Here is a 27668-nt window from a genome sequence, read left to right as displayed (position 1 = left end):
GAGTGTATGTGTGTGTCTAATATTACAATTTCCTTGTTTAGGGCTAAAATTTTACCATACTTATATGATCTATGCAGGTGATGTTAAGGTTGAAGTCACACCTAATGCTGAACGGACTAATGATCTTGAAGCTGTGAAGCAGGAAATCAGTGACAATATCAGCACAGGTGAGTGTACATGTGTGATGTGTCTGAGGGGTGCATGGACCAATTGAGAATATGTACATGTCTGTCGCAGGTGAGTGTATGTGTGTAATGTGTCTGAGGGATGCAGGGCACAGGTGAGTGTACATTTGTAATGTTTTTGACGGGGCATGGACCAAGTGAGTGTACATGTGTGATGTGTCTGAGGGATGCAGGGTACAGTTGAGTGTACGTGTGTGACGTGTCCGAGGGATGCAGGGTACAGGTGAGTGTACGTGGTGACGTGTCCGAGGGATGCAGGGTACAGGTGAGTGTACGTGGTGACGTGCCTGGGGGATGCAGGGTACAGGTGAGTGTACATGTGTGAAGTGTCTGAGGGTGCATGACCAATTAAATGTACGCGTGGGATATGTCTGAGGGATGCAGGGTACAGATGGCTTAGCTCGAAATTTCAAAATGCTACATCTGTTCTATAGTATTGTTTTACCTTATGTATTTATCACTCACATTCTTGTTTTAATGTTACCTTTTAAGTAATACACATTTTCTGAGATTGGTATACAGTTTATTGTATCAGCCACACCTAAACCTTTTGTAAAACAAATTGGCGTACTTTTTTTTTTTTTTTTTACTAATTTGCCTTATTTGGAGAAGCTAATATGGGCTTTAGTCTGCAGACAACGAGGCTAGCCACAATCATACTTTTAATATAAAGTGTATTTCTCCTGTTAAGTGTAGTCAGTCCACGGGTCATCCATTACTTATTGGATTATGTCTCCTCCCTAACAGGAAGTGCAAGAGGATCACCCAAGCAGAGCTGCTATATAGCTCCTCCCCTCTACGTCATACCCAGTCATTCTCTTGCACCTAACTAATAGATAGGACGTGTGAGAGGACTGTGGTTGTTATACTTAGTTTTTATTTCTTCAATCAAAAGTTTGTTATTTTAAACAGCACCGGAGTGTGTTGTTCTTTCTCAGGCAGCATTAGAAGAAGAATCTACCTGAGTTTGTATATGATCTTAGCGGTCGTAACTAAGATCCATTTGCTGTTTCTCGGCCATTCTGAGGAGTGAGGTACTTCAGAACAGGGGACAGCGGGCAGGGTTCACCTGCAAGGAGGTATGTTGCAGTATATTATTTTCTAAGGAATGGAATTGACTGAGAAAATACTGCTGATACCGATGTAATGTAAGTGCAGCCTTAAATGCAGTAATAGCGACTGGTATCAGGCTGATATGTATGTAGGTTTACACTGAGGTATTTCTAGGGAATGGAACTTCACTAAGAAAATACTGTATACATCTAACTTATATTTAAGCCTCCACTGCAGTGAAAGCGACTAGCAGCAGGCTTTTTAATAACATTTCATATTTTTGTATTTAAAACGTTTACTGGCATGTTAATCGTTTTTCTCTGAGGTACTTGGTGATAAAACTTTATGGGCATTATTTTCCACTTGGCTGTCGTTTATTTATGAATAAAATCAGTTTACTGAGCTTCCCCACTGTTGTATTATGAGTGGGAGGGGCCTATTTTGGCGCTTTATTGCGCAGTAAAAATTCAGTCACAGTCTTCCTATTTCTTCCTCCATGATCCAGGACGTCTCTACAGAGCCCAGGGGTCTCCAAAACTTGTTTTGAGGGAGGTAATCACTCACAGCAGACCTGTGAGATTGTGCTTTGACTGTGATAAAAACGCTTATTTTAAATTGTTATCCGTTTTTGGGGTACTAAGGGGTTAATCATCCATTTGCTGGTGGGTGCAATCCTTTGCTAACTTTATGCATTTACTGTAAAAATTTGGTTGCTATAACTAATTTGGTTCATTATTATTTCAACTGTGACAATTTTGTGGCTTCTTAAAGGCACAGTAACGTTTTTTATATTGCTTGTAAATTTATTTGAAAAGTATTTTCCAAGCTTGCTAGTCTAATTGCTAGTTTGTTTAAACATGTCTGACACAGGGGAATCTCTTTGTGCAATATGTTTAAAGGCCAATGTGGAGCCCAATAGAAATTTGTGTACTAATTGCATTGATGCTACTTTGAATAAAAGCCAATCTGTACATGTAAAGAAAATTTCACCAGACAACGAGGGGGAAGTTATGCCGACTAACTCTCCTCACGTGTCAGTACCTTCGTCTCCCGCTCAGGAGGTGCATGATATTGTGGCGCCAAGTACATCAGGGCGGCCCTTACAAATCACTTTGCAAGACATGGCTAATGTTATGACTGAAGTATTATCTAAATTGCCAGAACTTAGGGGTAAACGCGACCACTCTGGGGTGAGAACAGAGTGCGCTGATAATATTAGAGCCATGTCTGATACTGCGTCACAATTGGCAGAACATGAGGACGGAGAGCTTCATTCTGTGGGTGACGGATCTGATCCAAGTAAACTGGACTCAGACATTTCAAATTTTAAATTTAAGCTTGAGAACCTCCGTGTATTACTAGGGGAGGTATTAGCGGCTCTGAATGATTGCAACACGGTTGCAATTCCAGAGAAAATATGTAGGCTGGATAAATATTTTGCGGTACCGACGTGTACTGACGTTTTTCCTATACCTAAAAGGCTTACAGAAATTGTTAACAAGGAGTGGGATAGACCCGGTGTGCCTTTTTCACCCCCTCCTATATTTAGAAAAATGTTTCCAATAGACGCCACCACACGGGACTTATGGCAGACGGTCCCTAAGGTGGAGGGAGCAGTTTCTACTTTGGCTAAGCGCACCACTATCCCGGTGGAGGATAGCTGTGCTTTTTCAGATCCAATGGATAAAAAGTTAGAGGGTTACCTTAAGAAAATGTTTGCTCAACAAGGTTTTATATTACAACCCCTTGCATGCATTGCACCTGTCACGGCTGCGGCGGCATTCTGGTTTGAGTCTCTGGAAGAGACCATTAGCTCAACTCCATTGGATGAGATTATAGACAAGCTTAGAGTCCTTAAGCTAGCTAATTCATTTATTTCTGATGCCGTAGTACACTTAACTAAGCTTACGGCTAAGAACTCCGGATTCGCCATTCAAGCGCGCAGAGCGCTGTGGCTTAAATCCTGGTCAGCCGATGTGACTTCTAAATCTAAATTGCTTAACATACCTTTCAAAGGGCAAACATTATTCGGGCCTGGTTTGAAAGAGATTATCGCTGACATTACTGGAGGTAAGGGCCATGCCCTGCCTCAAGACAGAGCCAGACCAAGGGCTAAACAGTCTAATTTTCGTGCCTTTCGTAACTTCAAATACAGGAGCAGCATCAACTTCCTCCGCTCCAAAACAGGAAGGAACTGTTGCTCGCTACAGACAGGGCTGGAAACCTAACCAGTCCTGGAACAAGGGCAAGCAGGCCAGAAAGCCTGCTGCCGCCCCTAAGACAGCATGAAGTGAGGGCCCCCGATCCGCAAACGGATCTAGTGGGGGGCAGACTTTCTCTCTTCGCCCAGGCTTGGGCAAGAGATGTCCAGGATCCCTGGGCGTTAGAGATCATATCTCAGGGATATCTTCTGGACTTCAAAGCTTCTCCTCCAAAAGGGAGATTTCATCTTTCAAGGTTGTCAGCAAACCAGATAAAGAAAGAAGCGTTTCTACGCTGTGTACAAGACCTTTTAATAATGGGAGTGATCCACCCGGTTCCGCGGTCGGAACAAGGACAAGGGTTTTACTCAAATCTGTTTGTGGTTCCCAAAAAAGAGGGAACCTTCAGACCAATCTTGGATTTAAAGATACTAAACAAATTCCTAAGAGTTCCATCGTTCAAAATGGAAACTATTCGGACAATCTTACCTATGATCCAAAAGGGTCAGTACATGACCACAGTGGATTTAAAAGATGCCTACCTTCACATACCGATTCACAAAGATCATTATCGGTACCTGAGGTTTGCCTTCCTAAACAGGCATTACCAGTTTGTAGCTCTTCCCTTCGGGTTAGCTACAGCTCCAAGAATCTTTACAAAGGTTCTGGGCTCTCTTCTGGCGGTACTAAGACTGCGAGGAATATCGGTAGCTCCGTACCTAGACGACATTCTGATACAAGCGTCAAGTTTCCAAACTGCCAAGTCTCATACAGAGTTAGTTCTGGCATTTCTAAGGTCGCATGGGTGGAAGGTGAACGTAGAAAAGAGTTCTCTATTGCCACTCACAAGAGTTCCCTTCTTGGGGACTCTTATAGATTCTGTAGAAATGAAAATTTACCTGACAGAGACCAGGTCAACAAAACTTCTAAATGCTTGCCGTGTCCTTCATTCCATTCAACGCCCGTCAGTGGCTCAATGCATGGAGGTAATCGGCTTAATGGTAGCGGCAATGGACATAGTTCCTTTTGCACGCCTGCATCTCAGACCACTGCAATTATGCATGCTAGGTCAGTGGAATGGGGATTACTCAGATTTGTCCCCTATGCTGAATCTGGATCAAGAGATCAGAGATTCTCTTCTATGGTGGCTTTCTCGGCCACATCTGTCCAGGGGGATGCCCTTCAGCAGGCCAGATTGGACGATTGTAACAACAGACGCCAGCCTGCTAGGTTGGGGCGCTGTCTGGAATTCCCTGAAGGCTCAGGGATCATGGACTCGGGAGGAGAAACTCCTTCCAATAAACATTCTGGAATTAAGAGCGGTTTTCAATGCTCTTCTGGCTTGGCCTCAGTTAGCAACTCTGAGGTTCATCAGGTTCCAGTCGGACAACATCACGACTGTGGCTTACATCAACCATCAGGGAGGGACAAGGAGTTCCTTAGCGATGATGGAAGTCTCAAAGATAATTCGCTGGGCAGAGTCTCACTCTTGCCACCTATCAGCGATCCACATCCCAGGAGTGGAGAACTGGGAGGCGGATTTCCTAAGTCGCCAGACTTTTCATCCGGGGGAGTGGGAACTTCATCCGGAGGTATTTGCCCAACTGCTTCGGCGTTGGGGCAAACCAGATCTGGATCTCATGGCGTCTCGCCAGAACGCCAAACTTCCTTGGTACGGATCCAGGTCCAGGGACCCAGGAGCGGTGCTGATAGATGCTCTGACAGTACCTTGGGTCTTCAACATGGCTTATGTGTTTCCACCCTTCCCGATGCTTCCTCGATTGATTGCCAGAATCAAACAGGAGAGAGCATCAGTGATTCTAATAGCGCCTGCGTGGCCACGTAGGACCTGGTATGCAGATCTAGTGGACATGTCGTCCTGTCCACCATGGTCTCTGCCTCTGAGGCAGGACCTTCTGGTTCAGGGTCCTTTCAAACATCCAAATCTAATTTCTCTGAGACTGACTGCATGGAGATTGAACGCTTGATTCTATCTAAGCGTGGATTCTCGGAGTCAGTGATTGATACCTTAATACAGGCTAGGAAACCAGGAAAATTTACCATAAAATATGGCGTAAATACTTGCATTGGTGCGAATCCAAGAGTTACTCATGGAGTAAGGTTAGGATTCCTAGGATATTGTCTTTTCTACAAGAAGGTTTAGAAGAGGGTTTATCTGCTAGTTCTTTAAAGGGACAGATCTCAGCTCTGTCCATCCTTTTACACAAACGTCTGTCAGAAGTTCCAGACGTTCAGGCTTTTTGTCAGGCTTTGGCCAGGATTAAGCCTGTGTTTAAAACTGTTGCTCCGCCGTGGAGCTTAAACTTAGTTCTTAACGTTTTACAGGGTGTTCCGTTTGAACCCCTTCATTCCATTGATATCAAGCTGTTATCTTGGAAAGTTCTGTTTTTGATGGCTATTTCCTCGGCTCGAAGAGTCTCTGAGTTATCGGCCTTACATTGTGATTCTCCTTATCTGATTTTTCATTCAGACAAGGTAGTTCTGCTTACTAAACCTGGGTTCTTACCTAAGGTAGTCACTAACAGGAATATCAATCAAGAGATTGTTGTTCCATCATTGTGCCCTAACCCTTCTTCAAAGAAGGAACGACTTCTGCACAATCTGGACGTCGTCCGTGCCCTGAAATTTTATTTGCAGGCAACTAAAGATTTTCGCCAAACTTCTTCCCTGTTTGTCGTTTATTCTGGACAGAGGAGAGGTCAAAAAGCTTCGGCTACCTCTCTCTCTTTCTGGCTTCGTAGCATAATACGTTTAGCCTATGAGACTGCTGGACAGCAGCCTCCTGAAAGAATTACAGCTCATTCTACTAGAGCTGTGGCTTCCACCTGGGCCTTTAAAAATGAGGCCTCTGTTGAACAGATTTGCAAGGCTGCAACTTGGTCTTCACTTCACACCTTTTCGAAATTTTACAAATTTGACACTTTTGCTTCTTCGGAGGCTGTTTTTGGGAGAAAGGTTCTTCAGGCAGTGGTTCCTTCCGTGTAAAGAGCCTGCCTGTCCCTCCCATCATCCGTGTACTTTTAGCTTTGGTATTGGTATCCCATAAGTAATGGATGACCCGTGGACTGACTACACTTAACAGGAGAAAACATAATTTATGCTTACCTGATAAATTCCTTTCTCCTGTAGTGTAGTCAGTCCACGGCCCGCCCTGTTTTTATGGCAGGTCTAAATTTTAAATTATACTCCAGTCACCACTGCACCCTATAGTTTCGCCTTTCTCGTTTGGTTTTCGGTCGAATGACTGGGTATGACGTAGAGGGGAGGAGCTATATAGCAGCTCTGCTTGGGTGATCCTCTTGCACTTCCTGTTAGGGAGGAGACATAATCCCATAAGTAATGGATGACCCGTGGACTGACTACACTACAGGAGAAAGGAATTTATCAGGTAAGCATAAATTATGTTTTTTGCAGCTGCAATCAGTTAAATCCAATTATGAAAGATATGTAGCAGTATTAGCCTTGATAAGTCAGGATGGTGCATTTCAAGTTGTGAGATATAGAAATTTCACAAATTTCAGAGGTAAATTACATAAAAATTTCAGAGGTAAATTACACATTACTAAACATTTTACATAAAAGCACTAAAAAGTGCCTTAATGTTGAGGTCTATGGGAACTGTGTGCTTATATACATATATTTCTTTCTAATGGCAGTGAGAGTCCACAAATTCATTAATTACCTATGAGAATTAAACACCTGGCCACTAGGAGGAGGCAAAGACACCCCAGTCACAGCATTAATTATCACTACCACTTCCCCTACCTTCCCAGTAATTCTCGTTTACTAGGAGGTAGGCAGAGAATGGTGCTCTGATGAAGATTTCATTTAATACTCCTTAATGGATTGTTTCCTGCAAGAAAGCACAGGGGTATGTTCAGTAACCATGTAATTCTCTTTAAGTAAGCGTTTTGGTGAAAGCCTCTAAATGTAGCTGGGAAGCTTCCCATGCCTCCTTCCAGCTCTTGCTGCTAACACCCCTCCAGGCATCCGGTGTTAGTTACACTGCTTTCCCTTGTTTCCCAGGTCCCTGTCAGAGGGATTTTTGGTGCTGTCAGACCTGGAAGTGCTGTGCTGTGACTTCTCCACAGCAGAAGACCTCTGAGGCTAAGTCCCATTTCTCTACTAGGTGCCTGCTATATCAAAGGGAGATGGACACTGGGACTGTTCTGTGGTGACCGGATGGCATTCCGTTCCTCATAAGGGGGTTTATTATTGGGTCAGTTATACTGTATATCCTTTGTAGTGGGATATCTGGGCAGGCTTTAGGAGCAGGTATGTGGTATGTAATATCATAGCAGTGTTTTAGCCATAATCGTCAGCACTTTTGTGAACCTGCAGGTTTTTTCCCAGTCACAGATGCTCGTTATGTATTGGGGCTTGTTGGGGGGTTATTTTTGGCTTTTAACCTTTATTAACCGGATATCGGGGCCTTGATCGCCGCTTGGAGCATTGCTTTGCAGCGCAATTTTGCACGCTTTCAAACAGATTTCATTGCTGGGGGCAGGGCCTTATCGAGTTGCCACACGGGTCTGCACGCTCTCTCTCTGAAGACTAAGCTGTGGCTCGGTCGGATCAACCTCTTCAGCTGCCGGGACCACACACATCCAGGTCCAGTGTCATTTGCTAGATCTATACTTATAGCTATCATGGAGGACTCTGAATTGATTTTCTTCTGTTATGTGTGATCAGTCCACGGGTCATCATTACTTCTGGGATATAACTCCTCCCCAACAGGAAATGCAAGAGGATTCACCCAGCAGAGTTGCATATAGCTCCTCCCCTCTACGTCAGTCCCAGTCATTCTCTTGCACCCAACGACTAGATAGGATGTGTGAGAGGACTATGGTGATTATACTTAGTTTTTATGACTTCAATCAAAAGTTTGTTATTTTACAATAGCACCGGAGCGTGTTATTACTTCTCTGGCAGAGTTTGAGGAAGAATCTACCAGAGTTTTTTACTATGATTTTAACCGGAGTAGTTAAGATCATATTGCTGTTCTCGGCCATCTGAGGGAGGTAAAAGCTTCAGATCAGGGGACAGCGGGCAGATGAATCTGCATTGAGGTATGTAGCAGTTTTTATTTTCTGAATGGAATTGATGAGAAAATCCTGCCATACCGTGATAATGACATGTATGTATACACTTCAGTATTCTGGGGATGGTATTTCACCGGAACTACTCTGTTAAAAGTCACTAATCCTTTTAATAAGTATTTATCATGTTAAACGTTTTTGCTGGAATGTAGAATCGTTTACATTGCTGAGGTACTGAGTGAATAAATATTTGGGCATTATTTTCCACTTGGCAGTTGTTTGCTTTTAATTGTGACAGTTTCGTTTCTCTTCACTGCTGTGTGTGAGAGGGAGGGGCCGTTTTTGGCGCTCTTTGCTACGCATCAAAAATTTCCAGTCAGCTACTCTCATATTTCCTGCATGATCCGGTTCATTTCTGACAGATCTCAGGGGTCTTCAAACTTCTTTGGAGGGAGGTATATTCTCTCAGCAGAGCTGTGAGAATTTTATATTGACTGTGAATAAAAACGTTGCTCTGTGTTTTTATGTTAAATTTAATTATTGTTATTTTACTAATGGGAACAAACCTTTGCTAAAAGTTGTGTTGTTTTAAAGTTTGATGCTATAACTATTTTTCAGTTCATTATCTCAAATGTCATTTAATCGTTTAGTACCTCTTTGAGGCACAGTACGTTTTTTTGCTAAAAAAGATTATAACCAAGTTGCAAGTTTATTGCTAGTGTGTTAAACATGTCTGACTCAGAGGAAGATATCTGTGTCATTTGTTCCAATGCCAAGGTGGAGCCCAATAGAAATTTATGTACTAACTGTATTGATGCTACGTTAAATAAAAGTCAATCTGTACAATGTGAACAAATTTCACCAAACAGCGAGGGGAGAGTTATGCCGACTAACTCGCCTCACGCGGCAGTACCTGCATCTCCCGCCCGGGAGGTGCGTGATATTATGGCGCCTAGTACATCTGGGCGGCCATTACAGATAACATTACAAGATATGGCTACTGTTATGACTGAAGTTTTGTCTAAATTACCAGAACTAAGAGGCAAGCGTGATCACTCTGGGGTGAGAACAGAGTGCGCTGACAATACTAGGGCCATGTCTGATACTGCGTCACAGCTTGCAGAGCATGAGGACGGAGAGCTTCATTCTGTGGGTGACGGTTCTGATCCAAACAGATTGGATTCAGATATTTCAAATTTTAAATTTAAATTGGAGAACCTCCGTGTATTACTAGGGGAGGTCTTAGCAGCTCTCAATGATTGTAACACCGTTGCAATACCAGAGAAACTGTGTAGGTTGGATAAATACTTTGCGGTACCGGCGAGTACTGACGTTTTTCCTATACCTAAGAGACTAACTGAAATTGTTACTAAGGAGTGGGATAGACCCGGTGTGCCGTTCTCACCCCCTCCAATATTTAGAAAGATGTTTCCAATAGACGCCACCACTCGGGACTTATGGCAAACGGTCCCTAAGGTGGAGGGAGCAGTTTCTACTTTAGCTAAGCGTACCACTATCCCGGTGGAGGATAGCTGTGCTTTTTCAGATCCAATGGATAAAAAATTAGAGGGTTACCTTAAGAAAATGTTTGTTCAACAAGGTTTTATATTGCAACCCCTTGCATGTATCGCACCGATTACGGCTGCGGCAGCATTTTGGATTGAGTCTCTGGAAGAGAACCTTAGTTCATCTACGCTAGACGACATTACGGACAGGCTTAGAGTCCTTAAACTAGCTAATTCATTCATTTCGGAGGCCGTAGTACATTTAACCAAACTTACGGCTAAGAACTCAGGATTCGCCATACAGGCACGTAGGGCGCTGTGGCTAAAATCCTGGTCAGCTGATGTTACTTCTAAGTCCAAATTACTTAATATACCTTTCAAAGGGCAGTCCTTATTTGGGCCCGGTTTGAAAGAAATTATCGCTGACATTACAGGAGGTAAGGGCCACGCCCTACCTCAAGACAAAGCCAAAGCTAAGGCTAGACAGTCTAATTTTCGTCCCTTTCGGAATTTCAAAACAGGAGCAGCATCAACCTCCACTGCACCAAAACAGGAAGGAGCTGTTGCTCGTTACAGGCAAGGCTGGAAGCCTAACCAGTCCTGGAACAAGGGCAAACAGGCCAGGAAACCTGCTGCTGCCCCAAAGACAGCATGAACCGAGAGCCCCCGATCCGGGACCGGATCTAGTGGGGGGCAGACTTTCTCTCTTCGCCCAGGCCTGGGCAAGAGATGTTCAGGATCCCTGGGCGCTAGAGATCATATCTCAGGGATACCTTCTAGACTTCAAATTATCTCCCCCAAGAGGGAGATTTCATCTGTCAAGGTTGTCAACAAACCAGATAAAGAAAGAAGCGTTTCTACGCTGTGTACAAGATCTGTTATTAATGGGAGTGATCCATCCGGTTCCGCGGTCGGAACAAGGACAAGGGTTCTACTCAAACCTGTTTGTGGTTCCCAAAAAAGAGGGAACTTTCAGGCCAATCTTAGATTTAAAGATTCTAAACAAATTCCTAAGAGTTCCATCGTTCAAAATGGAAACTATTCGGACAATCTTACCCATGATCCAAAAGGGTCAGTACATGACCACAGTGGATTTAAAAGATGCTTACCTTCACATACCGATTCACAAAGATCATCACCGGTATCTACGGTTTGCCTTCCTAGACAGGCACTACCAGTTTGTAGCTCTTCCATTCGGTTTGGCTACGGCTCCAAGAATCTTCACAAAGGTTCTGGGTGCCCTTCTGGCGGTACTAAGACCGCGAGGGATTTCGGTAGCTCCGTACCTAGACGACATTCTAATACAAGCTTCAAGCTTTCAAACTGCCAAGTCTCATACAGAGTTAGTTCTGGCATTTCTAAGGTCGCATGGATGGAAAGTGAACGAAAAGAAGAGTTCTCTTTTTCCTCTCACAAGAGTTCCATTCTTGGGGACTCTTATAGATTCTGTAGAAATGAAGATTTACCTGACAGAAGACAGGTTAACAAAGCTTCAAAATGCATGCCGTGTCCTTCATTCCATTCAACACCCGTCAGTAGCTCAATGCATGGAGGTGATCGGCTTAATGGTAGCGGCAATGGACATAGTACCTTTTGCACGCCTACACCTCAGACCGCTGCAATTGTGCATGCTAAGTCAGTGGAATGGGGATTACTCAGATTTGTCCCCTACTCTGAATCTGAATCAAGAGACCAGAAATTCTCTTCTATGGTGGCTTTATCGGCCACACCTGTCCAGGGGGATGCCATTCAGCAGGCCAGACTGGACAATTGTAACAACAGACGCCAGCCTACTAGGTTGGGGCGCTGTCTGGAATTCTCTGAAGGCTCAGGGATTATGGAATCAGGAGGAGAGTCTCCTTCCAATAAACATTCTGGAATTGAGAGCAGTTCTCAATGCCCTTCTGGCTTGGCCCCAATTAACAACTCGGGGGTTCATCAGGTTTCAGTCGGACAATATCACGACTGTAGCTTACATCAACCATCAGGGAGGGACAAGAAGCTCCCTAGCAATGATGGAAGTATCAAAGATAATTCGCTGGGCAGAGTCTCACTCTTGCCACCTGTCAACAATCCACATCCCGGGAGTGGAGAACTGGGAGGCGGATTTCTTGAGTCGCCAGACTTTTCATCCGGGGGAGTGGGAACTTCATCCGGAGGTCTTTGCCCAAATACTTCGACGTTGGGGCAAACCAGAGATAGATCTCATGGCGTCTCGCCAGAACGCCAAACTTCCTCACTACGGGTCCAGATCCAGGGATCCGGGAGCGGTTCTGATAGATGCTTTGACAGCACCTTGGAACTTCGGGATGGCTTATGTGTTTCCACCCTTCCCGCTGCTTCCTCGATTGATTGCCAAAATCAAACAGGAGAGAGCATCAGTGATTCTAATAGCACCTGCATGGCCACGCAGGACTTGGTATGCAGATCTAGTGGACATGTCATCCTGTCCGCCTTGGTCTCTACCTCTAAGACAGGACCTTCTGATACAGGGTCCATTCAAACATCAAAATCTAACTTCTCTGAAGCTGACTGCTTGGAAATTGAACGCTTGATTTTATCAAAACGTGGTTTTTCTGAGTCGGTTATTGATACCCTGATACAGGCTAGGAAGCCTGTTACCAGAAAGATTTACCATAAAATATGGCGTAAATACCTATACTGGTGCGAATCCAAACGTTACTCCTGGAGTAAGGTTAGGATCCCTAGGATATTGTCCTTTCTACAAGAAGGCTTAGAAAAGGGTTTATCAGCTAGTTCATTAAAGGGACAGATTTCAGCTCTGTCCATCTTGTTACACAGGCGTCTGTCAGAAAATCCAGACGTCCAGGCCTTTTGTCAGGCTTTAGCTAGGATCAAGCCTGTGTTTAAAGCTGTTGCTCCGCCATGGAGTTTAAACTTAGTTCTTAACGTTTTACAGGGTGTTCCGTTTGAACCCCTTCATTCCATTGATATAAAATTGTTATCTTGGAAAGTTCTGTTTTTAATGGCTATTTCCTCGGCTCGAAGAGTCTCTGAGTTATCAGCATTACATTGTGATTCTCCTTATCTGATTTTTCACTCAGACAAGGTAGTTCTGCGTACTAAACCTGGGTTCTTACCTAAGGTAGTCACTAACAGGAATATCAATCAAGAGATTGTTGTTCCATCCTTGTGTCCAAATCCTTCTTCAAAGAAGGAACGTCTTCTACACAATCTGGATGTAGTTCGTGCCCTCAAGTTCTACTTGCAGGCAACTAAAGATTTTCGCCAAACTTCTTCCCTGTTTGTCGTTTATTCTGGACAGAGGAGAGGTCAAAAAGCTTCTGCTACCTCTCTCTCTTTTTGGCTTCGTAGCATAATACGTTTAGCCTATGAGACTGCTGGACAGCAGCCTCCTGAAAGAATTACAGCTCACTCCACTAGAGCTGTGGCTTCCACTTGGGCCTTTAAGAATGAGGCCTCTGTTGAACAGATTTGCAAGGCTGCAACTTGGTCTTCGCTTCATACTTTTTCCAAATTTTACAAATTTGACACTTTTGCTTCTTCGGAGGCTATTTTTGGGAGAAAGGTTCTTCAGGCAGTGGTTCCTTCTGTATAATGAGCCTGCCTATCCCTCCCGTCATCCGTGTACTTTTGCTTTGGTATTGGTATCCCAGAAGTAATGATGACCCGTGGACTGATCACACATAACAGAAGAAAACATAATTTATGCTTACCTGATAAATTCCTTTCTTCTGTTGTGTGATCAGTCCACGGCCCGCCCTGTTTTTAAGGCAGGTAAATATCTTTTAAATTATACTCCAGTCACCACTTCACCCTTGGTTACTCCTTTCTCGTTGATTCTTGGTCGAATGACTGGGACTGACGTAGAGGGGAGGAGCTATATGCAACTCTGCTGGGTGAATCCTCTTGCATTTCCTGTTGGGGAGGAGTTATATCCCAGAAGTAATGATGACCCGTGGACTGATCACACAACAGAAGAAAGGAATTTATCAGGTAAGCATAAATTATGTTTTTTTCCCCTGAGGACGCTAATACTCCTGTTCTTCTCAATTCAAACAGATGCATGTTATGTAATGAGACCACAATTATGTTTAGTTTGTCTTGGATCTGTCTTGTTCTAAACGGCCTAAGACTACTGCATTAACCCCTGCAACTCAGGTTAACCCTTCAGAGCCTTCTACATCTCAGGATTCTCTTAACCCTTATATGCCGACACTTTTTCCTCAGTCCTTTCCTCCTGACATTTCACATGCACCCTGTGGCTATGCTAATTCTTCTGGGCTTGTATGTCTCCCCATAGATTTTGCTGCAATGCAGCAGTTGGCTGTGTGCTTTCCCTGATTCCAGGAAAAGGAAGAGAAATGTGAAACATGTTTCCTCTGACATGGCAAACAGTAATGCACTGGAGGCTACTCTGGTTAGTTATTCTCACCATTCTGATGACGACATTTCCTCTGTGACTTCTGAGGGGGAACTTTTTCCTCCATTGAAAAGGTTGCAGAACCAGAGGAGGTTAACTTTAGGTTCAGATTTGTATAATCTGAATTAATATATGCAGTTTGAAATTAAAACAGCGTGTGAGGAGGAAGTGTGCTGAAAGAGGGGAGTATATTGCTAAGACATCGGATCCATACCGCAGAGCTTTATCCGCAGGTGCTGCAGCTTACACACTGATTCTTTGTTCAAGGAAGTATATACTCTTGTTGTTCCCGAGACTAAGCCATCTGAGGAACAAAAGATTCCTAAGTTGGAAATGTTTAACAAACCAGAACTAGAGCTCCAGAGGTTTTTCCAGTCCCTGCTCGAATAGCGGATATTATTGCCAAAGAATGTGAAAAGCCGGGTATTCCCTATTCTCCTTCTCCTAATTTTAAGAAGATGTTTCTGGTTCCAGACTCTCATCTGGAGTTATGGAGTATGATACCTAAGGTGGACAGCGCAATATCCACTCTGGCTAAATGAACCAATATTCCCTTAGAGGATATCACTTCTTTCAGGGACCCCATGTATAGGAATATGGAGGGGTACCTGAGAAGGATGTTTAATCAACTGGGTCTTTTCAACCCGCGACAGGAATCGCAGCAGTTGCTGTAGCTGCTACCTTCTGGTGTAACTCTTTATCAGACATGATTCAAGTGTAAACTCCGTTAGAGGATATTCAGTATTGGATTAAGGTCTTTTAGATGGCCAATTCCTTTTGCGATGTCATAATGCAGGTCATCTGTCTAAGTACTAAATCTTCTGGTTTTGCAGTACTGGTCAGGAGAGCTCTCTGGTTGAAGTCCTGGTCTGCCGACATGGTCTCCAAGTCTAGACCTCTTTCCTTGGCTTTTAAGGGTTTTACCATAATTGGCCCAGTTTTAGACTCGATAATATCTACGGTAACGGGGGGGGGGGTGCTTTTCTTCTCCAGGATAAGAAATCCAAGGATCGGGAATCTGACAATTTTCATCCTTTTTGTACCACTAAGGGATCTCCAGCCTCCTTAAAGACAGACCAACCTGTAAACCAAATCAGTCTTGGAACAAGAACAAGCAGTCCAAGATGTCTACCACTGACAACAAGTCAACATGAAGGGTCGGCCCCCTATCAGATCTCGTAGGGGGCAGGCTGTCTTTATTTCAGGTCGTTTGGTTTTGGGACATACAGGATCCTTGGGTTCTGGAAGTGATCTCCAGAGATACAAAATAGGTTTTCGATTTCACCCTCCAAGGGGCTGGTTTCTTCTGTCCAGGCTGTCATCAAGGCCAGAGAAAATAGAATCCTTCTTGAATTGCGTAAAGGATCTCTCATCCATGGGAGTGATTGTTCTAGTTCCCTTTCGGGAAAGGGGAAAGGGATTTTCAAATTTGTTCATAGTTCCCTAAAAAGAGGGAATGTTTCATCCCATTCTGGATTTGAAGTGCCTCAACAAATTTCTGAGAGGTCCTTCCTTCAAAATGGAAACTATCAGGTCCATCCTTCTGTTAATTTAGAAGGGTCAATTTATGACCCCTATAGACTTGAAGGATGCATATCTACATATTCCAATCCACAAGGATCATCATCAGTTCCTTCGATTTTCCTTCCTCGATAATCACTATCAGTTCATAGCTCTTCCTTTTGAATTAGCTACTGATCCAAGGATTTTTACAAAGGTGTTGGGAGTTTTTCTGGCTGTGACCAGATCTCAAGGAATTGCAGTAGCGCCATACTTTGACGATATCTTAGTTCAAGCGCCCTCTTTTCATTTAGCAAATTCTCACACAGAGAAACTTTTGTGGCTTCTTCGGACCTTCGGTTGGAGGATAAATCTGAGCAAGAGCTCTCTTCTTCCCAGTACAAGAGTGTTTTTCCTAGGAACTATAATAGATTCAGTATCCATGAAAATCTTTTTGACAGTTAAACGTTGAGCCAAACTCCAATCTTCTTGCCATTTGTTACAATCCACTCCTTGGCCCTCTGTGACTCAATCTATGGAAGTGGTGGCCCTCATGGTAGCAGCAACGGACATTATTCCTTTTACACGCTTCCATCTGAGACCTCACATACAACTATGTTTGCTCATTTAGTGGAACGGCAACCACTTCGACCTGTCTCAGTCAATCAGTCTGGATCAGACACAAGAGATTCCCTTTCCTGGTGGCTTTCTCAGGATCATCTTGCTTTCTGAGACCAGCCTGGGAGATTTTGACTACAGATGCCAGTTTAATAGGTTGGAAAGCTGTGCGTGGTCCCCTTAGGGCTCAGGGAACCTGGTTGCCAGAAGAGTCTTGCCTGCCTATCAACATTCTGGAATTGAGGGCCATCTTCAATGCTCTGATGGCATGGCTTCAACGTTGTTCTTTCCGCTTTATCATATTCTATTCAGACAACATCACAACAGTGCCTTTTATAAATCACCAGGGAGAGACTCGAAGCTCCCTGGCTATGAGAGAAGTCTCTCATATACTTCAGTGGGCAGAGTCTGGCAACTGTCACATTTTTGCCATTCATATTCCAGTCTTGGACATTTGGGAAGTGGACTTCCTGAGCGGACAAGCTCTGCACCCTAGGGATTGGTCTCTACATCAGAAGGTATTCTCTGAGATAACCCTCCGATGGGGGGTCCTGGAGTTAGACCTTATGGCCCCTCGTCTCAATGCCAAACTGCCCAGATACAGGTCGAGATCCAGGTACCCTCACACAGAGTTGGTGGACGCGTTAATGGTTCCGTGGAACTTCAATCTTATTTATCTTTTTCCTCCGATTGCTCTCCTTCCTTGAGTTATTGCACGCATCAAACAGGAGCATGTCTCCGTAATCCTGATGCCGCCGGCATAGCCATGCAGAATGTGGTTTGCAGATCTGGTGAAAATGTCATCTACTCCTCCCCGGAGGTTACCTCAGAAAGCATACCTTCTTCATTGTGGTCCCTTTTTCTATCAAAATCTAGATTCTCTGAAGCTGACTGTGAGGAGATTGAATGCCTAGTGCTTTCCAAGAGAGGATTTGCTGATAGGGTTATTGACACTTTAATTCATGCTTGTAAACCTGTATCTACCACAAGGTGTGGCAAACCTATTTATCTTGGTGTGATGAACAAGGTTTTCCTTGGCACAAGGTGAAGGTTCCTCATATTCTTTTGTTTCTCCAAGAGGAATTGGAGAAAGGCCTATCCCTTTAGGGACAGATTTCTGCCCTTTCTGTTTTGCTTCATAAGAGGTTGGCTAGGATGCCAGATGTTCAGTCCTTTGTTCAGGCTATTGGGAGAATTAGGCCTATATTCAAATCTGTTGCTCCGCCTTGGAGCCTTAATCTTATTCTTCAAGTTCTTCAACAGGCTCTGTTTGAGCTTCTCTGCCTTAAACTTTTTTCATGGAAAGTTTTTTTGTTAGCTATGTCTTCTTCTCGTAGAGTCTCTGAGTTATCTGCTTTACAGTGGGATCTGCCTTATCTTATTTTTCATGCGAACAAGTCTGTTCTGAGTACTAAGTTGGGATTTTTACATAAGGTTGTCTCTTCAATTGTGGTGCCATCTTTTTGTCTCAATCCTTTTTGCAGGAAGGAGCATTTGTTACACAATTTGGACATAGTTAGAACCTTAACGTTCCACCTTCATGATTCCAAGGAATTTCGACAGTCTTCTTCCATGTTCATTATGTACACTGGTAAGCACAGGGGTCAGAAAGCCACTGTGAGTTCCCTTTCATTTTAGCTGAAATTTTTAATTCATATGGCCTATGTAGAGGCAGAACAACAGTCTTCTCCTAGAATCATGGCACATTCTACCCGTGCAGTGTCTTTGTCTTGGACCTTCAAGAATGAGGCTTCAGTGGAACAGATCTTTAAAGCGGCTACTTGTCCCTCCCTATTTGTTCTGTGTCCTCTTCAGCTTGGGTATTGGTTTCCTATAGGTAATGAATGAATTTGTGGACTCTCACTGCCATTAGTAAGAAAACTAAACTTATGCTTACCTGATAAATTATTTTCTTTCTTGGCAGTCCGAGTCCATGGACCCACCCTGATATTCATGTAACGGCTGCGGTTTTCCGTTTCTTCCAACACCTCTATACTACTTGTGTCTCTCTTCACTTTTCCTTATCCTCGGCTTGAATTATTAAGAGGGTAGAGGAAGTGGGAGGGATACTTAATGCTTTGACTAAGGTGTCTTTGCCTCTTCCTGGTGGCGAGGTGTAGAATTCCCATAGGCAATGGAGCACTAGGAATAGAGATACCCACATATCATATAGTTTGTGTTTTTGGGTGATCCCAAAGGAACTACAGCAATCTCAGGGTGCCAATTGGATAACCCTGGACCCCCAGGTGTTACAGTCCAAAAAGCACCCACAATGCGTGGCTGGGGGTTGGAGCGATAGCATGGCAAAGGTACCCGGGAGCAGTCCATGATGATGCCGTAAAACCCCAGGTTTGTAAGTGAGCTCCCTCTCAGTAATCACCCCAGCTCATGCCACATCACAGGTACAATAAGCCCCTAAAAGAGCAGCGGGCTTCCAAAGCGACTCTGGTTAATGTTCATCGGTTATCCCTGCTGATCCCAGCCGGCACACAGTTCCATGAGATTCCAGCTGGGACCAGGTCAGGTGTGGAAGGGTGAAGCGGGGTAAAACAGTCCAGAAACACAAAAGGGTTAGTAATTAGGCTCTTCCAAGGGAACGTCTAGCAACTGTAATAGCTACGGAAAATATTATTTGACATCTTAAAAATATGTAAAACAACAGTCAAAATTACAAACAGCACTATACCTGGTGCCAGTGATATAGGGGCAACTGCAAACACCCCTCAAGTCACAAAAAAGCACCCAATCTTAAGAATAATATTTGTCTTTTATTCCAGCATCATGGCAAAAAACAGCAACCAGCAACATTTTGGTTCTTAAGACTGGGTGCTGTGGAACTTTTTTTAATATATAGGTAAATAGTGAATTAGTCTATAAATCTATTTTATAAACAAGATAAACATATTTTAATAATTCTGTCATTAGCTAGTTAAATATATTATGTGATAAATGGTACAATGATAAATAGGCTTATAAACGTTTTTTATGCTGGGGTTTGCTATTTAAATGTTTAAAATAGACTAAACAGATTATATTTTAAACACATTTAGTAAAACTAAGCTATTAGCTGATTTACAAAAAAAATGTGTTTTTTCTTAATTGCTATATAGCTTTTAGTTGTTTTTTTGCTAGTAATAGGATAGTGGTCTGTTAGAAATTTTGTATAAGCGATTCTTATGGGTTTTGCTACACCTGTACAATATTTGATTCTGAAATTTGAAAATATATTTGTTACATGATATTTTTAATGTTTGCTATAAAATAAATAAAAAAATATTGCTTAATGTCTGATAAACCGCCCTTAAGCCTTAGCACGAAGCTGGGGAAAAGTGTAGTGATCATAGCCTGTCCCTTACTCTTGTAGTATACATTCAGAACAGTTAAAATGCCCTCAAAATATAACTAACATTAATCCCATTATATTTCTTATCAACAGGGGAATTTAAAAACTGCAGTAATCCTAGTCATGGTGAAAGTACATATACTTGTTTCAATCTTCTTCAAAACCAAAGAAGCCACGTGGGAAATGTATGTTCTGAATATGGCAAATGTTTTTCCAGGAAATCAAATCTTTTAAGAGAGCAGAAATTTCATACAGGAGATATAGCATTTTCATGTTCTGAATGTGGGAAATGTTTTTCTCATAAATCAAATCTTATTAAGCATCAAACAATTCATACAGGAGAGAAATCCTTTTCATGTTCTGAATGTGGGAAATGTTTTGCTCGGAAATCAACTCTTATTAACCATCAGAAAATTCATACAGGAGAGAAAACATTTTCATGTTCTGAATGTGGGAAATGTTTTGCTCGAAAATCAAGTCTTATTGAGCATCAGAAAGTTCATACAGGAGAGAAAGCATTTCCATGTTCTGAATGTGGGAAATTATTTGCTCAGAAATCAAAGCTTATTAGACATCAGAAAGTTCATACAGGAGAGAAAGCATTTTCATGTTATAAATGTGGGAAATGTTTTGCTCAGAAATCAACTCTTATAAAGCATCAGAAAATTTATACAGGAGAGAAAGCATTTTCTTGTTCTGAATGTGGGAAATGTTTTGCTCACAAATCAAATCTTATTACACACCAGACAATTCATACAGGAGAGAAAGCATTTTCATGTTCTGAATGTGGGAAATGTTTTGCTCGGAAATCAAGTCTTATTGAGCATCATAAAGTTCATACAGGAGAGAAAGCATTTCCATGCTCTGAATGTGGGAAATGTTTTTCTAAGAAAGCACATTTTATTAGACATCAGAAAATTCATACAGGAGAGAAAGCATTTTCATGTTCTGAATGTGGGAAATGTTTTGCTCGGATATCACATCTTTTTAGGCATCAGAAAATGCATACAGGAGAGAAAGCAGTTTCATGTTCTGAATGTGGGAAATGTTTTTCTTGTAAATCAAATCTTATAAAACATCAGAAAATTCACACAGGAGAGAAAGCAGTATCATGTTCTGTATGTGGAAAATGTTTGGTTCGGAAATCATCTCTTTTTAAGCATCAGAAAATTCATACAGACGAGAAAACATTTTCATGTTCTGAATGTGGGAAATGTTTTGCTTGGAAATCAAATTTTGTTGCTCATCAGAAAATTCATACAAAAAAATAAACTCTTATTAGGCATCAGAAAAGCCATATTAAATTAAATAAAGTCAGGGAAATCAGTTAAAGTACATAAAACAAGTTGAGATAGATACAAAATATAATATGTACTTTAATTTCTTTACCTGCAAATTTATACTGCAGTGCCTCCCCATTAACCCTTTCTTTTTAGTTTCTGAATTGTAAAGCTCTAACTCCCCCCCTCACATTTCCTTCTATGGCTGTATCTATATCTATTGCTGTTTTAGTAGAATGCAAAAATGCATTAGGATTATCTGCTAGAGCATGCATAGAAGCTGTGAAATACAATGCCTGTGTCTAAACACTGATAAGGGTCGGTGGAGATACTGCTCCAGACAGCATGGTTTTGTAACTAATTTGGCTAATTTTTGAAAATTATTTTAAAATACTTGCCAGCAATTTTTAAACAATTATTGTTATGCAAACTATATTTACTTAATTAGCCCTTTTAGGATATGCACAGATCTCAACATGTTTTATGGCACTTTTATCTCCCAAAAGGATACTAAACTCAATTGTTTTATTTCATGATTCATATAGAGCAGCGGTTCCCAACCTGTGGTACGCGTACCCCTGGGGGTACTTGGTGGACCGATTGGGGGTGCCCAAAAATATTGTTAGTAATGGCGGAAGATGCGGGGGGAGGATCGGGGGGGGCACTCAGTGGGTTATCAACTAATAACCATCGAGGAACTGTGGAAGGAAGGTGCGCTCAGCCGGAAAGTGACAAGTGAAGTCCTGGCCTGGCATATAGGCAGAGGGGAGCCCCTGCACCTGAAATATGTGGACCGGGTGTGGATGACTCCGGTCCACATATTAATGATCACCCTGTGCCACCTGACAGCTTAGCCTCCTGCTCCACCCACTCCGTGCCATGCATAAAATTTTGACTGCGCAGTTAGAAGCGGCACTGCAGCAGCATAACTGCATGGACACGTGTGGTAGAGCCGTGGAGGTTGCGAGTCACCCAGGCGAGGCGGGTCTGCATCCCCAAATAAGTTATAGTCAGTGCCAGTAAGTAAAGTACTGTTGCTAGTGCTTGCTTGATTCAGATTGCTTCCCTTCCAACTAAAAACATCCATAGTGGCTGGGTGGTTAATATTGATCTGATCTCACAAATTTAAATATTTATTTTTATGATCATTACACTTTGACCCCCCCGGGCCATGTTTAGTGGCAACCAGGCAGCTACCAGTGGTGCCAGCCACTCAGCAGGGCTCCTCCTGAGAATGAGCTTTAATCCTGTTGATACACATACAGTCGTATGCCATTCAGGTATAGCTTACCTCCCCTATAAAAATAGCGCTTCCTTTATTTGAGGGATGTGTGGGGGTAATGTAGAGAGGGGGTACTCATAAATGAAAAGCCTAATCAAGGGGTACGGGAGAGAAAAAAGGTTGGGAACCGCTGATATAGAGCATGCGATTTTAAGCAACTTTCTAATTTACTCCCATTATCAATTTCTCTTCATTCTCTTGGTATCTATGTATGAAAAAGAAGGAATCAATACTAAGGAGCTGGCCCATTTTTGGTTAAGCACCCTGGATAGCGCTTGCTGATTGGTGGGTACATTTAGCATCCAATCAGCAAGTACAACCCAGCTGCTGAACCAAAAATGGGACGGCTCCTAAGTTTACATTCTTGTTTTTCAAATAATGATAGCAAGAGAAGAAAAAAAATTGATAATAAACATAAATTAGAATGTTGCTTAAAATTGCATTCTCTATCTGAATCATGAAAGAAAAAATTTGGGTTTAGTATCCCTTTAAGCGCATAAGTCAGCATGTAGTCATTATTTACACATTGTTTGGAGTACTAATAATTAATACACGTGGTCCTGTGGGGAATGCATATTTAGAGCTGTTTGAGGTCTTCTCTGCATCTCAAGTGCTTACAAGGTGACCCAGTGTCTTTATCATCCCTGGGGGGAATCCGAGATCCTATAGAGGTTTCAATATTAATATACTTTACAAAGCGCCAACATTTTACACAGTGCGGTCCATGAGTACAATTGATATACATGAAACAATCATACAATACTTATAAGAGACTAGAAAAAACCTGACAAACAATTTAGGACCATATTCCCATGGGAACTTACAATCTAGATGGGTAGGAGCATGAGAAACAGGAGGTGAGGGCGTCAATAGTGAGAATGATGTTAATACAGTGTTAGATGAGGAGAATTATTAGGTAAGTAAAATTAATTTGTAGGGATGTGCATTCGGATCCTAAAATGAATTTTACTTACCTAATAATAATGCGGAGGCAAGATTTATTCTTGTGAAAGATCACGTTCAGAGCAAGATTTCCAACAGACACGCTCATCAGTGTGGGCGTATTTTTGCAAGTGGCGCATTTGCTGAGAGTGCCAGGACTGTAACTGGCGGTGTAGGGTTTTGCGCAGTTGGAGAGGAGCAAGAGTATTCTTATAGTGGGCTGTAGCAAGATTAAGGCAGGTTGTAGTAAAAGTGTAAGGGAGGAAATAATGAATATGTTTTTTCTACAGGTGCAGGGACGAGATGGAGAAGTGGGTTTAGCCAATAGATTAACATTATAGGTGAGCAAGTGGAGTTAGATGAGGACAATTATTAGGTAAGTAAAATTAATTTGTAGGGATGTGCATTCAGGTTCTAATGAAGGATCTGAATGCACATGCCTACAAATTATTTTTACTTACCTAATAATAATGCAGAGGACAGATTTATTTTTGTGAAAGATCACCACACTAAAATCTGTGCAAATCCAGATTTTAGTGTGGTGATCTTTCAAAAGAATAAATCCGGCTCCAAAAAGAGCCCAATCCTACGAACCGCCTCCTACTTCTGCATTGAGATCCTAACAAAGGATCCGAATGCACATACATATTTATTTGTTACTGAGTTGGGTGGTAGGCTTCCCTGTAAAAAAATATATTTAGGGAGCGTTTAAAAGAAGTCAGATTAGGAGAATGTCTGACTGCGCAATAAAGTGCATTCCAGTGGGTTGATGCTTCATAAAAGAAGTCCTGCACTTTAGCATGGGAAGATTAAATGATAGAAAATGCATGAAGCAGGTCATTGTTGGATCTTAGGGGGAGGCTGGAGTATATTTGTTGATTAGTGAGGACAGGTAATGGGGAGTGGCATTGCTAAGTCAAGTCGGGAAATTACAAGGGAGTGGATTAGTTGCTATGTCTGTTCTCAGAAATGTAGGTGGTTGCGGCAGGATGAAAAGATCAATTGGTAATTACTGTGTGGAGAGGCTTTTCCGGTGGGAGGTGCTGTTTGCTGTAGCACGCTGAACTCGGCGTGGTGTCTTGAGCACGATACACAGACAGCCTTATTCATCTCCTCCATGCGGCCAATCTCCCGCTGTTGGTGCAGTCTAGCACCCTAGGGAGCAGGGCAGATTCGAACAGGCCCCGGCAGGAAAAAATCCTCCAGTGACCCTATCTTCGGCTCATGGTCAGAGCCACAATTTCACTACCCTGTTAAGAACGCTTTCATTACCTATACTTGGACTTGCTACTTACCTTTACAAAGCAGAGATCCAGGCGGCAATAACAGGTAGCCGGCAGGGTGTACAGGTGCTTGGTGGCGCTGCGGTGCGCGAGGAGCAGCCTGGATTCCCGGGATGAAGATTGGCTAAGAGGAAGGAGTATGCCCGTTGAGGGGTAGATGTGCCTCCTAGGGCAATTCGTATGGCCAGAAATATCCCAGGACTACACAGGATCACAGCACCCGGCACCCGATAAATAGATCCACAGCAGCTGAAGTTCGCGGGCCAGTCCGGCATCAGTATCCAGGTCGAGCCCCCCTCCTCTTATCCAATAAGAAAGTAGAGGTGTGTAAAGGCTGGGTATTCTCGCTCCGGAGAGCGGACGGAGCAAGCATAAGAGTTGTGCAGATTTGAGGAGCCTTACAGGAGCCTGTTTGGGTCGATAGGAGAACGGCTACCCCGATTACTACAGACACAATCTGGTCTGAAGGGAATAAGAGAAGAAGCAAGCAAGGTATGTAGGGCACCTACAAATGCCGTTGGGATAAGAGTTTGTTGTCTTGCTGCTTTGAAACAAACTCAAAGTATTGCCTTCGTTCGAAGAAAAATAAACACAAGAACTTTTGCCTCTCTATGCTTCTAATCACCGTTGCTGATGTTAAGGGGATTCCCCCTCCTTGGTAGCTGTGGAAGGAATTGGAAGCCGACCAGCCAGGCCCTTGTCGGGTTTTTTTTTCTCCCACTGCAGCAGTAACCGCTCTCGAAGCGACCGGTGAAGGCAAGGTACTGTTGTGTTTGTGTTCCTTATCATTCTGTATCGCCATCCAAATGTGAAGGGAGGCTACTCCGATATCTCTGGTTTTAAGTTGTCAAGAGACTACCAGGACATTTGTCAAGAAAAGACAGTTCTCTACATTCATATAAAGATCACTTTATTTAGATTAGTTTCTTACAATGTCTCTTTGTCAAAATATCAAGGCAACCTTAACTGCTTGGAATTGTAAAGATTTATCTTTGTAGAAGGTCTTTTTGAGGAATTAATTCTTTAAAGGGACGTTTATTGTGGTTTGTGCCTTTTTTTTTTTTCTGGGATTTTCTTTGTTTAAAGGAAGTATTTGGATTGGGGCTGACGATATACCCCAGCACTGAAATCTCTTGTATAGTTCTATATCAAAATCTACTATACAACTGTTTAAATTAAGTATCTAAGTTTTTGTACACTTCTTTTTTTTTTTTTTCAACCACACTCATATACCTAGGTATACATCCATATACATACACATATACACACTGAGAAGAGGGGGGGAGGGGAAGGAAATGAAAATTTTTTCTCATACACGAATTGTTGTGCCCTGTCGGGAAATATCACATACCTTATAATCACCAATTGTGCTTATTCAAGTCCACGAAAGCTGCAGCTAGCTTTCTTTTTCTCTCACTTACTCACCTTCACCTTTGCTGGTAACTCATTTCCCCGGTGGTCTTTTTTTTTTTTCCCTCTCACGATATTCCCACAATATAAAGTAGTCCACTTTCACTTTCTCACTCTCTCTTTTTTTTTTTTTTTTCTCCTCTCCCCACGACATCTTCACTTCTCACAATATAAAGTAGTTCATTTTCACTTTCACATTCTCACTTCCTTCTTTTTTTTTTTTTTTTCCCACGATATCCCCACTCTTCACAATATAAAGTAGTTCATTTTCACTTTCACACTCTCACTTCCTCTTTTTTTTTTTTTTTTTCCCTACGATATCCTCACTCTTCACAATACAAAGTAGTTCATTTTCACTTTCTCACTGTCTCTTTCTCCCTTTTCTTCCCTTCTCCCCCCTTCCCCTCTCTCTATCCTTTTATGGAAAAATTTGTAACCCAAGCTAAAGCATCTTCGCCTAGGATGCCGCCCAAAGTCAAAGATAAAAAAACTAGACAGGGCGACCCGAGTCTAAATAGCTCAAGTGAGACTCTTTCTAATATAAATGATACGCAGATGTTAATCTCTCATTTAACTGACTTATTCTCTCCACAATTTGAAATAATAAAGGCCGAGCTAGGTACAATTTCATCAGATATTTCTAATCTATCCTCTGAAGTGAAACAATTTTCTAATAGAATGTTAGAGATGGAGAACAGAGTGTCTGAGCTAGAAGATCAAGCTAATGGCCAAACCGATACTATATCCAAACAGAGCTCTAAAATTGCTAATTTACAATTGCGTCTGGACGACCTGGAAGATCGTTCCAGACGAAATAATATTCGAATTATTGGTTTACCTGAGATTCCAGAATTTCAAGATTTATATCAGTTTACATCTTTTACGCTGCCTCAGGCTCTAGGTATTCCACAACAGAGGCTTCCTATTATTATAGAAAGAGCCCATAGAACAGGCATAAAAAAATCCCAGCCTGAGGGATCTCGTTCTAATAGAATGTGTATTTTCAGAATCTTGAACTATCAAGACAAAGTTGAAATGCTTAGATTATTTAAAAAAAGATCTGAACCACTTATATTTGGAAATAACAAAATTCTATTATTTCAAGATTACTCGGCAGAAACCTCTCTAAAAAGAAAGATAATGGCACCATTCTGCTCGCAACTCATTGACAAAGGCTTTAATGCATGGATGGTATATCCAGCCAGTATAATTGTTGAACAGGATGGTGCAAGGAAAATCTTTCGAGAGAAAGGAGAGATTAAAAAATTTTTAAATGAACAATAACATATTATTTACTTATTTCACACTGTTTCCTGGTCCCCTATAAATGGAGAGTTTATTAGGGGTTAAAGTTCTCAATCTTCTTTTTTTGAATGTATTATTGAAAAAGAATCAGGCTTTTTTGATTTTTATTTTTATTAGACGTAGGGTTTTTTTTTTTTTTTTTTTTTTTCTTTTTTTTTTTTTCTTTTTTTTTTGGTTTTTTTTTCCTCTCCCTCCCTTTTCCTTCTGTTCTTTCTTCTCCTTCGGGCCCGCAGGGGGAATTTCTATCTGTTGAGCAGTTAAGGCTCAGTAATGGATATTAAATTTCTATCATGGAA

General features: G+C 42.2%; 1 protein-coding gene across 1 annotated transcript in view; it reads left to right on the top strand.

Annotated features, from left to right (window-relative positions):
• The window catches only part of LOC128655643 (zinc finger protein OZF-like), a 52016-nt gene extending 30687 nt beyond the window's left edge, over positions 1-21329 (top strand). The window contains exons 4-5 of the mRNA XM_053709234.1: positions 78-167; positions 19964-21329. Coding sequence (XP_053565209.1) covers positions 78-167; positions 19964-21141 — 1268 coding nt within the window. The 3' untranslated portion in view covers positions 21142-21329. The remainder of the gene's footprint in view (positions 1-77; positions 168-19963) is intronic.
• Positions 21330-27668: the final 6339 nt, after the last annotated feature.

This window comes from Bombina bombina, chromosome 4 (genome assembly GCF_027579735.1).
Source record: "Bombina bombina isolate aBomBom1 chromosome 4, aBomBom1.pri, whole genome shotgun sequence".
NCBI lineage: Eukaryota > Metazoa > Chordata > Amphibia > Anura > Bombinatoridae > Bombina > Bombina bombina.
Note: the sequence above shows the minus strand (reverse complement) of the source record. Positions and strands in the feature narration are given on the sequence as shown.